Source organism: Mauremys reevesii, linkage group 2 (assembly GCF_016161935.1).
Source record: "Mauremys reevesii isolate NIE-2019 linkage group 2, ASM1616193v1, whole genome shotgun sequence".
Classification (NCBI taxonomy): Eukaryota; Metazoa; Chordata; order Testudines; family Geoemydidae; genus Mauremys; species Mauremys reevesii.
This window is the reverse complement of record NC_052624.1, coordinates 215,662,475-215,676,638: the sequence shown is the minus strand read 5'-3', so window position 1 is coordinate 215,676,638 and position 14,164 is coordinate 215,662,475. Positions and strand designations below refer to the sequence as shown.

The window sequence follows — 14,164 nt, the reverse complement described above, 5'->3', positions numbered from 1 at the left end:
TGTTAGCACTGTAGTGTCCAGGAAGTGGATCTCGTGTGGACTGGTCCAGGCTGAGGTTGATGGTGGGATGGAAATTGTTAAAATCATGCTGGAATTCCTCAAGGGCTTCTTTCCCATGGGTCCAGATGATGAAGATGTCATCAATGTAGTACGAGTAGGGGCATTAGGAGGCCAGAGCTGAGGAAGCGTTGTTCTACGTCAGCCAAAAAAATGTTGGTATACTGTGGGGCCATGCGGGTACCCATAGCAGTGCCGCTGACTTGAAGGTATATATTGTCCCCAAATGTGAAATAATTGTGGGTGAGGACAAAGTCACAAAGTTCAGCCACCAGGTTTGCCATGACGTTATCAGGGATACTGTTCCTGATGGCTTGTAATCCATCTTTGTGTGGAAATTAAATTAGGCTTGAATAAAGACTGGGAGTGGATACACAAACTAAAAACTATTTCCCCATGCTAATTTTTCCCCTACTGTTATTCTCACCTTCTTGTCAACTGTTTGAAATGGGCCATCCTGATTATCACTACAAACATTTTTTTTCTCCTGCTGATAATAGCCCACCTTAATTGAGTAGTCTCGTTCGAGTTAGTATGGCAACCCTCATTTTTTCATGTTCTCTGTGTATATATATATCTTCCTACTGTATTTTCCACTGCATGCATCCGATGAAGTGGGTTTTAGCCCACAAAAGCTTATGCCCAAATAAATTTGTTAGTCTCTAAGGTGCCACAAGTACTCCTCATTCTTTTTGCTGATACAGACTAACACGGCTACCACTCTGAAACCTATTAGAGATGAGTTACTATACCTGAAAAAGTGACCTTCAGGCAGGGAGACCTTCAAGCTTGCTAGTGGGTTCTGTAGTCTACTATTTACAGTCCCACATAGGCGTTGCAGCAATTTTGCAGTTCACCAGGAAGACCTCTTAATTTTGTTGTTGTTTGTAATTTTGTTCAACAAAAACAGTTGAGTTTACTAAACCCAACTCCTATTTAGGCACTGGCCCTGTACAGGCAAGTCATATTGACATCGGTGGGCAATGCAATGGCATTGGGAACTATCAATGCTAATCCAGTTGCAGGAGTGCTGTCTTCGTTTGTATAAACACAGATTACCACTATTCTGTGACCCAGGACAATAAAAGGACGCTGTCAACAAAGAGAAAACACATCCTTCTATATGAAATATTTTCTCCTACAAATAACACCTATGATAGAAACAAGAAAAAAAATACTATTTTTTTTATTTTACTCTGATAGCACTTTGTATAGTCAGTTTCAAGGTTTCTCCTGGATTATCAATTTGTCAATGGGATTGCGTTGGTCTTTCACAAACCACTTCACTTGTAATCCATGCACATTTGATATGGAATTTATTGAGAGGCCCCCAATTTTCAAAACAAAACTGCATGTTAAGTTTAGAACTTCATCTGGAGTCTCTTAGCTAGCAAATAAGAACATATTTAAAGACTGCAATTTCATTCTCAGTACTCCCCAAATTTAAAATGTCAAGAGTAACAAAAAGTAATTTATAATTAATGACTTGCATTAGCTGAAAGCAATAGCCAAAACTGTTCAGAGAGATTTAAATGATCCTTAGTGGTTAGGTAAGGTAGATATCCAAAGTCTTTAACAGTACAGCATTCCGTATTCTTAGGTAAACGCAAGCCTCACTGAAGAGGAATACTGTAAAGGAGCAGCTTAAACACAAAGCTGTTTTACTCAACTTAAAAAGAAAAGCTTCAATTTATACTTGTACATTGTTTGCAAGCCAAATAATCACAAATTAAATTATTTGTTTAAACAAATGATCGTTTATAATGTACCATTTAACTATGAAGGCTCTTTCCCACCCACCCATAACGCTCAATGGAATTTTTACTATAAATAATTGCAGAGTACAGAATAACAAGGAGGTTGGTTTTACCATGTGAACTTACCATTCCATTGGAATTATTTATTCCATTCATATTAATTTTAGTTACAAATCTAACTGTTGGAGGTGCTTCTGGGTATTTAGGTCCACACTCTACTTTCAGACTGTATATTCTGTTTTCATAGTTTGTCTAAAAAGAAAAAACAAAAAGATTAATGCATCTTACTGAAAGTTGTTATTTTAAAAGTACTTTAGAGAAACACAAACATAGCTAAGCTGGTTTAGGGAGAGGGAGTATGTAATGGGATGATTTTAACTCTGTTTTTATTATTTTACAATTGATGCCTTTGCTTACTTTTTGACACATCAATGCCTCAGTTATCTTGATTAGCTGATCAATGTGCTAAAAAGGCACCTATTATAGTATCACAAGCACCACATACAAAAAACAAACAAAAAAGACATTTTAAAAAAAAAACCTATACAGAGAAAAGCTAAGCCACACATACACTTCCTCCCCACCCCTGAACTCTGGCACAAAGGCAAACCTAAACCATCAGGCAAACCACCCCTACCAAAAGATAAATCCTCTAAGGCAGCAAAGATCAGGACAGGGGAAGAGATAGATGAAAATAAAACAAAAGGAGAAAAGCCTAGAAACAGTCAAGAACAAAGACCAAAATAAATGGAACTTACAACAAATCCTGTAGAAGCAGTTAAGAAGTAACTATGGCAGAACAACTCCATGAACAAATTCCACAATTTATGGCTTATGAGCAAGAAAGCTCTGCCTGAACATAGAAAAAAGAAAACCAATCCAACTGCCAAAGAGGACATGATCAAGTACTCAGGGCTAGATTATGAAAGGATTTATATGCTATGACATTCAGTTGCGCCTCACTCTGGCAACCAACTCTCCCTTTCTCCTCTACACAGGAGCAATCATGGAAGCAGCTGCTTTCTGTAAAAACTAGTTACCTACTGTTGTTCTTCAACATGTCCTGCATATGTCCATTCCACATGTTCGCACCTTGCAGTTGTCTGAGAACTTTTCCCCTCAGCCGTACCCATTGGGGCAGCTCAAGCACCCTCTGTTACCACGTCACTGCATGCTCATAAGAGGAGCCACCCCCGACCCTCCTCAGTTCCTGTGTACCAGGTAGACTCTGAGGAGGAGGTCCATTCCACAACCTGTCGTCGTCATGTGCAACTCATCTCCAAGAACATCAGCTACAGAAAGATAGGTAACATTTTTTAAATTTGGGTGCTTATACATGTCCATTCCACTGTAGGTGACTCACAAGCAGACAAACATGGAGGTGGGCTCAGAATCTACCTGAACAGTGATTATGGGACAACTCGCCTGAAATTAGCATTGGCCCTGGACTGAAAGGAAATGGCATACTGAGAAGAAAGAAGTATGGACTGATGACCAGGACAGTGCTTTACAAATGACTATGATCAGCACTTGTGCCAAGAAAGCCACTGAAGTTGCCTGTGCTCCAGCAGAATGCACCAATACTCTAAATGGGGTGGGGGGGGCTATATTAGCCAGCTGGTAGCATAAACAAATGCACAAGGAGATCAAAGATGAGATTCTCTGAGTGGAAACTGGTTGGCCCTTAGCCCTGTCCATAACTGCAACAAACAACTGTGTGGAAGATCTATAGGACTTAGTACACTCAAGGTAGAAAGCTAAAGCCCTTCTCACATCCAATGAAGTCTCCTCTCACCTCTATGCACACAAGGTTTCGGGAAGAACGCTGACAAACTGATTTCCTAGTTCACATGAAAATTAGAGACTACCTTTTCGAGAAATTTTGGGTGAGGGCAGATAAAATTTATCCTTATGACAGGAGGCTCTGACACTAGGGCTCTCAACTTGCCCATCCTTCTGCTGAGGAAATGGCAACTAAAAATGCTACCTCTATGGATAGCTGGAGCAAAGAGCAAGTTGCAAGGGGTTCAAAAGGTGGTCCCATTAACTTTGCTAGGACGAAGTTCAAATCCCATGGAGGTATAGGATCTTGCACATGTGGGTACAATCTGATCAAGCCCTTTAGGAAACTGGTAGTGATGGGTTTCGAGAAAAGGAATCTACTATCCACCGAGCTCTGGAAGGCTTAGATAGCTGCCAGATGGCAAACTTTGATGTTTTAGGTATAGAAGATAGTTAAGTACGAGGCTCAGAGGTATATGCTGGGGTATGCCTTTCTTCTGGGACCAAATGGAAAAGCGCTTCTATTTATGCATGTAAGTACCCCTATTTGAGGGATTTCCACAATACAGAAGCACTACCAGGACATCCTTAGATCAGGATCTCTCCAAAGGCATTAACCACTAACCATTCACACAATCTGGTGGAAGTCTCGCAGGTTGGGATGGAGCATGTAACGGTGATCCTGAGAAAGCAAGTCTGGATCCAGCAGGACAGTGGAGGGTTGACTGACAAGGTCAGCAGGGTCAAATAACAGTGTTGATAAGCCAGTGCTATAAGGGTGAGATGAGCATGGTCTTGTTTGACTTTGAACAAGACCCTGGGCAGCAAGAGAATCGGAGGGAAGTCATACAGGAGGAGGTCCTTCCAGGGTAGCAGAAAAGCATCTGTCAATGAGCCTGGGCTGACAATTTCCCAGGAACAAAAATGATGGCATTTTCTGTTGGACTCTGTTGCAAACAGGTCCACCTGGGGAATCCTCCAGAACTGGAAGATGGATCTGATTATGTCTGGGCATTAAAACTGCTCGTGGTGATCAGAGAAGGTCCTGCTCAGTCGATCTGCCAACATGTTCTGCTTCCCTCGAAGGTAATCAGCCCTGAGATTAATTGAATTGGTTATGCAAGAATCCCAGAGACAATCTGCCTCCTGGCATAGGGAAGAGTATAGTTTACGCAGCTCTGTTTATGCAAGACATTGTCGCAGAGCTGTCTGTTAGAATTAACAAGTTCTTCCCTGCTGTATGTAGGAGGAAAGCTTAACAGGCTAGTTGTACAGCTCTCAACTCCCAGACATTTATATGAGCCATTAGATCCTGAGGCAACCAGAGACCTTGACGCTGCAGGGACCCCATATGGGTCCCCAAACCCAGGGCTGATTGTGTCTGTGATTAAAGTGAGGTTTAAGTGGTAGCCATGGGATAAAGGCCCCCACCCTCAGACTTTCAGAAGTCCATCCACCAATCCAAAAAATGACAAAACTGACTTTGGCACTCAAACCACATTGTCCAAATGACGACCACTTGGGGCATATACCAACGCTTGCCATGCCTGCAGCTTGGCATGTTGAACCACATATGTATACACTGCCATGTAACTCACAAGGTTGAGGCAGCTGCATGCCGTGGTGATAGCTTTCAGCTGCAGCACCAAGCCCCATAGTGCTTCGAACCAGGATTATGGCAGCAAGGACATGGCCTTTGTGGAGTCTAAGAACTCCAATAAACTCTTTCCTCTGTACAAGTTTTAGAATTGATTTGTCCCAATTTACTAGGAGCCCCAGTGCATCGAATGTGGGCAGGACTGTAGATATACTAGATAACACTTGAGCCTTGTACTGACCTCTGATCAACCAGTTGTCCACATAAGGGAACATGTGGACTCCTGATTTTCATATATTTGCTGCTGCCATTGCCATACATTTTATGAACATCCAAGGAAAGACAGAGATCAAATGAGAGCACTGAACGGGGGGGGGGGGGGATCTCAGTGGTTTGAGCATTGGCCTGCTAAACCCAGGGTTGTGAGTTCAATCCTTGAGGAGGCCACTTAGGGATCTGGGGCAAAAATTGGTCCTGCTAGTGAAGGCAGGGGGCTGGAATCGATGACCTTTCAAGGTCCCTTCCAGTTCTAGGAGATTGGTATATCTCCAATTATTACCTTATAATAGGCCCTATTTACCACAAATCTGAGAAACATCCAATGGCTGTGTCATACTGCAACATTGAAGTAAGTGTCCTTGAAGTCAAGGGCAGCATAGCAGTCTCCCTGTTCCAGGGAGGGAATAATCAAGACTAGGGTAACCATGCAGAATTTTATTTTGTTCAACTCTCTTAGATCTACAATAGGCCTGAGACCTCCCCTTGCTTTGGGGATCAGAAAGTAGTGGGAATAGATGCTTTTCTCCCTAAGGCACAATGGGACTTCCTCTATGGCTTTTACCTGAAGTAGTGATTGGACCTCCTGCTGAAGGACAATTCTGTGAGAGTTGTCCCTGAAGAGGGATGGGGAAGGGGGAGGGGAAAGAGTGGTAGAAATGAACGAGAGGGCATATCCTAGTTCCACTGTGCTTAAAACCCACCAATCCAATGTTAAGTGCTTGGGCCCACATAGGAAGTGGAATTAACAATTTGTAAACACAAGGTGGGAAACAGATGGAACTACAGTAACTGATATATTGCCCTTGAGTAACACATCAAAATGTCTGTTTGGACGAGGCAGCTGGATGGGATGAGCCCGCTGATGCTAAAGAGGAGGGCAGAGAATGTCGTCCCCTATAACTCCTTCCCTTCCTCCTCAGAGGATTTTGAAACCAGGGAGGAAAGTCCTGGTGTCTATATGGATGTTGAGGATGGAACTGCTTCCTCTTTGTTGCTGGAGTACAGATTCCAAGAGAGTGTGATGTTGCCCGGAATCTTTTAGGCTATGGAGCCTACTGTCCATCTTATCCAAAAACACAGAGGGACCTTCAAAAGGGAAGTCCTAGATGGTCTGCTGGACTTCTTGGGGAAGCCCAGATGACTGTAACTGTCCTAGAGAGCAGTTATGGCAACCAGCTTGCCCTCATCCACCATTACTGCAAACTTCTGCCTACAGTCCTCTGGTAGCTTGCTTTTAAATTTTACAAAGTTCTCCCAGAAGGTAAAGTCATAGTGGCTCAGGAGTGCTTATTACTTCATAATCCTAAACTGCAGACTCCCTACAGAATAAAGTTTGCATCCAAAAAAGTCTACCCTCTTTGCCTTTCAGCATTGATGCTTGGTGTCCTCTATCTTTCCCATTTGTTAGCAGCCACCACCATCAAAGAAGCTGGAGGAGGGTACAAATATTCTAGATCCCTTAGAGGGGATGTAGTATCTCCTTTCAGCTCACTTTGCTATGGGAGATAAAAGAAGATGGTGTCTGCCACAGCCCCTTGACCCAGCTCCATAATGGCTTTGTTAATCAGCAGAGCCACCCTGGCAGAGGCTACCGATACCTGATTGTTCACCAACTCATGGATACACCACCTCTGCCTGAATGTCAAGAACAGAGACCACCCTTCTCAATAGATCTTGATGAGCCCTGTGGCCCTCTGGCAGTGGTGAATCACTTGCTGCCACAACAGCCTCACCTGGTGATGATGAAGAGGACAGCACATGATTCCAAGGTGGTAGCTGCTCCATGACTTGTGATGGGGAAGCTGTTGGAGAGACTTCTGGCTGCAGATCTCGGTACTGAATACCAGAGAATGATGCCCCCATAGCAATCTTAATGCCAGAGAACAAGATGGTTGCAAAGAGGGCCTAACAGGAGAAGGGACACCCCATAGTGTCCAGAACGACCGCTGATATTGGCTTCAGACCCAACTTAAACTAGGCAATTGCCCCTTAGAATGCAGAGGCTAGTGCTGTGACTGTAGCATGACCCTTGGTTCCCAAGTCTCTGCTGGAGGATGTGCCTGCTATCTTGTATGGGACACAGATGAATGCACTTCTGAGTTCAAAGAGGAAGAATCTGAAACATCTGTGCCAGCCATGTATTCACACCCTACACACTACTGTAATAAGCTTTGTACAAAGCATGCAAAGCATTGGGAGGTATCATTTGAAGATTCATAATTTGCTTCTTGTTATTGTCCTGGTAACATGCATGGCAATATTGTATGTGAAATTATAACATATCCCTGTATGATGTTATTAACACACGTTCCAAACCCCACAGCCCTGCCCAAACTGAAATTGGTAAACAGGTCTGTCCTAAACAAAGGCATGTGCGCTCTGCTTCATTTGCATTTAAGCAGTAAACAGAGTCATCAAGCAGGAAGGGAAACAAATAAAGCTCCAAAACAGGTGAGAAAAAGCCAGCAGTAAACATCCTTCCACATAGACACTCTGTCTCCTGATGCTCAGCTGGAAATGTTTTGCAAGCAAGGGACAAACTATAAAAAGGAGGGACAAACAACCCAGGGCACTCCTATGTCTCCCTGCCCATTGCATTCACTGCACCTGAAGCAACAAAAGGAGTTCATTGGACTCGGGGGTGAAGGGGAGGGAGAGGTCCTGACACCTGTCAGGAATGGTCTAGATCGGGGTGGCCAACCTGTGACTCTGGAGCCACATGCAGCTCATCAGCAGTTAATATGTGGCTCCTTGTATAGGCTCTGACTCTGGGGCTGGAGCTACAGGCACCAACTTTCCAATGTGCCAGGGGGTGCTCAATGCTCAGCCCCTGGCTCTGCCACAAGCCCCGCCCCTGCCCCCTCCCCCGAGCCTGCCATGCCTTCACTCCTCCCCAGAGCCTCCTGTGCACCACGAAACAGCTGATCAGCAGGTGTGGGGAGGGAGGGGGAGGCACTGATCAGGCAGGTGTGCTGGGAGTAGGGGTGGGGAGCTGATGACCTATTACTGTGGCTTTTTGGCAATGTACATTGGTAAATTCTGACGCCTTTTTAGGCTCAGGTTGGCCACCCTTTGTCTAGTTATTACTTAGTGCTGCGTTGAGTGCAGAGGACTGCACTAGATGATGTATTGAGGTCCCTTCCAGTCCTACACTACTATGAGTCTATGACCTAAGAAGTTTGGTCAGCAAGACTGCTGAAAGCATATGGTGAGAAAACTGCTTTGAATTTAACATAGTTTGTTAAATTAGGCACCAATAATGTTTTATCTTAATTTTTCTTGCAACCATTTCTGACTTTTAAGCCTCATTACTTAGACACCTAAAATCTGTCTCAGTTAATAAACTTGTTTTATTTAATCCAATGCGTTTAAATTGAGGTGTCTGGGCAATTCCATTTGGCATAGTGACAAGCTGTGTGCATATTATTCTCTTAAGGAATAACAGACTTAATATAACTTGTGCTGTCCAGGATAGGGCTGGTCAGTACAGGACATACATTTCTGCGGACAAATCTAAGACAGAGGGTGTGTTGGGGTCACCCTACAGTATAACCCAGGCTGGTGAGAGCCACAGTGTAACCCAAGTTGGCTGGCAGGCTGCAGTTACACACGGACACTGAGGGTGTGGCTTACATGCTGGAAGGCTGTTTCTGAGCAGCCCAGGTGGGTGCTACTTACAAGGCACTGTAAGGCACCCAAGGTCGCAGGGCAGGGGTGACACAGCTGCTCATTAGACTGGAGTGCACCCTGGTATGTCACAATGTTCGACATCATGGGGTGAGCAGAACAAGTTGGGACTGGGGCTAGGTAACCTGAGCCAGGGGATTGCGATACCAGGGATATCATTGGAGCCTTGCCCTTTGACTGCATCGGCCTTTCCAGTAGCATGGGAGGTAATGGTACCATGAGTTCCTGACACAGAGAGGTTGGCATGGCAGGCATAGGTACTGACTGTAAACATTCTTGCACTTCTAGGGATACTGCTACAGGGAGGCTAAGCAGATCCCTTGCAGTTGCATACACCTCCAGGGTGGATGGAAGCAGCAATGACTGATGGTTCTGCACCAGAGATCTTTTGGGGGACGCCTTTGATGGCCCTGGTGCAGGCTCTGAAGGTGGTGATTCCTTCTTCTTAGCTGAAGTGTGCTCCAGTGAGAGACTCTCCCTCAAATATCTTTGAGAGTATGTCTACCTTGCAATGAAAAACCTGTGTCTGGCCCATGCCAGCTGACTTGGGCTTACAGGGCTCAGGCTAAGGGGCTATTTAATTGTGATGTAGGCATTTGGGCTTGGGCTGGAGCCTGAACTCTGAGACCTTCTAGGAATGGGTACAGTCATCCAAGGGCATCCAGATCCTTTCTTAGGGATCACAGCTTTATCACCAGCACCTGAAAGTTAACAGCATGAAAGACTGCTAAAAGATCTGAGTGTCATCAGGAACGTTTTTTTTATTATTCAGTGCCAAGAGTAGATTTTCAACTGCATTAATCAGGGCAGTCTTGATAAGTAGACAGTCTAAAATTTCCATTAAGATGAGAAAACCTTGAAGCTGTACAGTCATGACATTTTCCAATTTTCTTCCCTGAAAGAGGGAGTTCTAAACAGATTCAAACACCACAGAAATTGATTAGTAGTTTTGGCTTGTGGCTACAATTCCTAAAATTTAGGACAATCTTATATTATTTATAGAGAAAACAAGGATACTCCAGAAATCTGAGGGACTAAAGAAATGAAGCAAGTGATTGCTACAGATTTAGGTTTAATCCGTTGCTCTTGTGGTGAAAAAAGGCACATAGAACAGAATATAAAACTAGTTGTTTAAAAAGACAAACAGATCAATCCATCATCCCACTGGGAACTGGGATCAGCAGCAGTATAGATGAGACAGAGCTTATTTATAATTGCATAGAACCAGTGGATATGCATGGAATATCAATCCCAGCTCCAAATGATCTCAGGACTTCCTTGTGAAATGATTATCCCTCCATGTTCCTGTTCACTGGTCAACAACCTTTTGTTCAGTGGCCATGCTGCCATTGTTTCCTTACTCTGCAGCTATCGGATACCTTCATCTTCAAAACAGAGAGGCTCTTAATGCTCTGAGCAACATTAGCAATTTCCTGTTTTCTGCGAGAAGCTACACATTGCCTACAGTAGCTCTTCTCTGATTCTATTACCTCCAGGTGTCTATACCCCCTGAAATTGCATATGGAGTTGTTTGTGCTAATGTGCTGCAGCTAGCTTGAGTGTCAGGTAAAGAATGATTATGTGTAGCTGCTTTCCACATTCCACAGTCACATACGGCTGCTAAGTGTGCATATTTGTGTCCCTCTGCACTGGACAGCACAGGAAGGCACAGCACCACGTTGATCCCCAGTTTCCACTTGATGGAAAATAAGACTGCTTATATATTAGTTTCACACAATTGGGAAATACAGTAACTCCCCACTTAATGTCCTCTTGCTTAACGTTGTTTCGATCTTACATCCCTGCTCCACTACAGAACATGCTCCGTTTAAAGCTGTGCAATGCTCGCTATAACGTTGTTTGGCTGCCTGCTTTGTCCACAGCTGTCAGCCCCCTATCAGCTCCCCTACCCACCTCCCCCAGAGCCTCCCGCCCGCAGACCCCATGGATCAGCGCCTTCCCCCTGCTCCCCCCACCTCCTGCCTGCGGCAAATCAGATGGCTTGCAGCATTCAGGAGGCAGGAGAGAAGAGCAAGGACTTGGCATGCAGGCTCCCCCTCCCTCAACAGCGCAAGCCAACTGATTGCCGCGGGCATGAGACAGGGGAGAGAGAGGGTAACCTGCACACCGTGCCCTCGCTCCTCCCCACAGCAATCAGCTGGTTTGTGGCATGCTCAGAAGGCAGGAGCGAGGGCACGGCATGCAGGTTCCCCTCTCCTTCCCCCCCACAGCAATCAGATGGCTTATGGCGTTCAGGAGGCAGGGGGAGCCTGCGCATTGTGTCCTCGCTCCTCCCCCCTCCTTCCTGAATGCCGCAAACCAGCTGATTGCTGTGGGCAAGGGAGGGAGGGGGGAGGAACGAAGATGTGGCATGCGGAGTAAAGGGGGAGAAGAAGCGGGTTAAGGGTGGGGGTTTGGGGGAAGGGGTGGAGTGGGCGGGCTGACCGAGGATTGAGCCCCCACCCATGGTGCTTGCAGAGTAGGGAAAGCTACCGCTGCTGCTGCTCAGTGTGCTTCTCCTAGCCTACAGCACCTTCAGCCCCCTGGCCTGCCTCATTGTCTCCAGTGCTAGTGGGCTGTGTGAGGTAAGGCGGGGGCACCTCCCAATTATAGTACTGTACTGTATGTACAGTATCTTTGTAAACACACAGCACATGCACACTATCCCCTGCTCCATTCCCAGCAATTCACTGTTGCTTTATGGCCCAACGGCCCTGCTCGGGAATAGGGCTCTACACCAAGCGCTTGCGAGGCCACCAGATGCCTGCAAAGCACCTGCGGGTAGTGCACAGCAGAGACCCTGTCTTGCTACAGAATAAACCATGTTTTATCTGCTCCCCCCCCTTCGCTGGAGGGAGGTAAGGACACAGGGGGTAGCAGCCTGCCCAAAGCAAGTTACAGGAATAGAGTTCCAGCACCTGCTTCGTTGGAGCAAGGGGGAGAAGCGGCGTAGAGATGCACAGAACCTTGCCCTACTCCTATGAAGGTAGGAAGTCTACAGGAGCTTTGCCATTCCCTTTAATGCCAGCTGCATCTCTCTGCCCCTGCAGCAAACATTATTTTCCTCCTCTTACTACATTGGCTACAATGCTGCCCAGGTGTTGAGCGCATGGTTACTAGGGGAGCTACAGCAGGGCCATTTTTCCAGGGCACCCTGGAAGAGAGGCCTTTGGTCCTCCAGGAGGGCTCCTGTGAAAGTAAGAACCTGCAAGAAAGTAAGAATCTCCATAACTAGTCCAAGCCTAAACCCACAGGGCTTCCAGTAGGGGAGCAGATTACCATGGAGAATGACATAGGTTTTCCAAATTCTTTCCCTTGCAATAGTTGATTGATGCTGCATGACCCCGGCTGGTCCAGGCTGAAGGGAGTGAAGAGTAGCACATGCATGCGCATCTGGAGAAGCATCACCCAGCATCATGAGTCAAAAACATCCAGCAAGCGAGAGTGGAGTGCCTAGCAGTACCACTAGCAGCAAGAAATCCAGGAAAACCATTAGTTTGGATACGAGACTAGACATTTTAAAGCATTTTGATGCAAGAAAAGCATGCAGTAGACACTGGCATCACTCTAGGTCTTACTCCGACCACTGTGAGAACAATTCGGAATAATGCCGACAAGATCAGGGCTAGTGCTCGGTGTGTAACACTGCTTAGGGCTACTACAATAAGTCGATCAAAAAGTAGTTCGCTGGAAAACATGGAGCATCTTCTCTCACTGTGGATAGAGGACCAAAACCACCGAAACATACTCTACGTTTGCTAGTGATACAAGCTAAGGGAAAAAGTTTGTATGACCATTTGAAGAGAGACCAAAGTGAAGGATCACAGAGACTTTCACAGCAAGTCGGGGATGGTTTGATCGGTTCAAGAGGCGCTTCCAACTGCATAACATCAAGATGTCCAGTGAGGCAGCTAGTGCTGATACTGCAGCAGCTAAAAAATTCCCTATCTCAAGAAAATAATTGAGGAAGGTGGCTATTCCCCTAAACAAGTCTTCAATGTCGATGAAATGGGCCTGTACTGGAAGAGGATGCCTGAGCGGACTTACATTTCCTGAGAGGAGATGACAGCGCCCGGATTTAAAGCAGCTAAAGACTGTCTAATCTTGCTTCTAGGTGGTAATGCTGCCAGAGACATGAAGATGAAGCCACTGACAGTGTACCAATCTGAAATACCACACGCTCTCAAGGGATTTTCAAAGGACAACTTCCGGTCATTTGGAAATCCAATAAGAAGGCATGTATAACTGGAGCTATTTTTTCAGAATGGCTGACTCTCTATGCTGTCCCTGCATGGAAGGAATACTGTGCCAAGGAAAATCTTGATTTCAAGATTTTATTGCTTATTGATAATGCACCGGCTCAACCTGGATGACCTGTGTGAAAACATCAAAGTTGTCTTTCTGCCACCTAACACCACATCACTCATCCAATCCACGGACCAAGGAGCCATCGCTGCATTCAAGGCGTATTACTTACACCGTACTTTTGACTAGCTCATCAGAGGCACCGATGGGGAAGGCAAACCTACGATTTGGCTATTTTGGCGTGACTACAACATCTTGAAGTGCATCAATAACATTGGTGAGTCCTGGGCTGAAGTTACTCAGGCATGCGTGAATGGTGCGTAGGGGAAGTTGTGGCTGTGAATGTGTCAATGCCCAATCAGATGCCCAGTGATGATAATTTAAATGTCTACATCAGGGATGGGCAAACTATGTCCCATAGGCCACGTCCGGCCCGCAGGACCATCCTGCCCAGCCCCCGAGCTCCTGGCCCGGGAGGCTCGCCCCTCCTCTGCTGTCCCCCCCTCCCCCGCAGTCTCAGCTCACTCGCTCCGTGGCCGGTGTAATGCTCTAGGCGGCGAGGCTGTGAGCTCCTGGGGCAGCGCAGCTGCAGAGCCCAGCCTAACCCGGTGCTCTGTGCTGTGTAGTTGCAGCAGTGGCACCCTAGCCGGCCGGCGCAGATGTAGCACCACCAGCATTCCAGGCAGTGCGGTAAGAGGGC

General features: G+C 46.0%; 1 protein-coding gene across 4 annotated transcripts in view; it reads right to left on the bottom strand.

Annotated features, from left to right (window-relative positions):
- Positions 1–14,164, bottom strand: part of UBE2V2 (ubiquitin conjugating enzyme E2 V2) — a 47,573-nt gene that overhangs the window by 15,877 nt on the left and 17,532 nt on the right. For all 4 annotated transcript variants that reach the window (XM_039524664.1, XM_039524662.1, XM_039524663.1 and 1 more), the window contains exon 3: positions 1,941–2,066. In XM_039524664.1, coding sequence (XP_039380598.1) covers positions 1,941–2,066 — 126 coding nt within the window. The remainder of the gene's footprint in view (positions 1–1,940; positions 2,067–14,164) is intronic.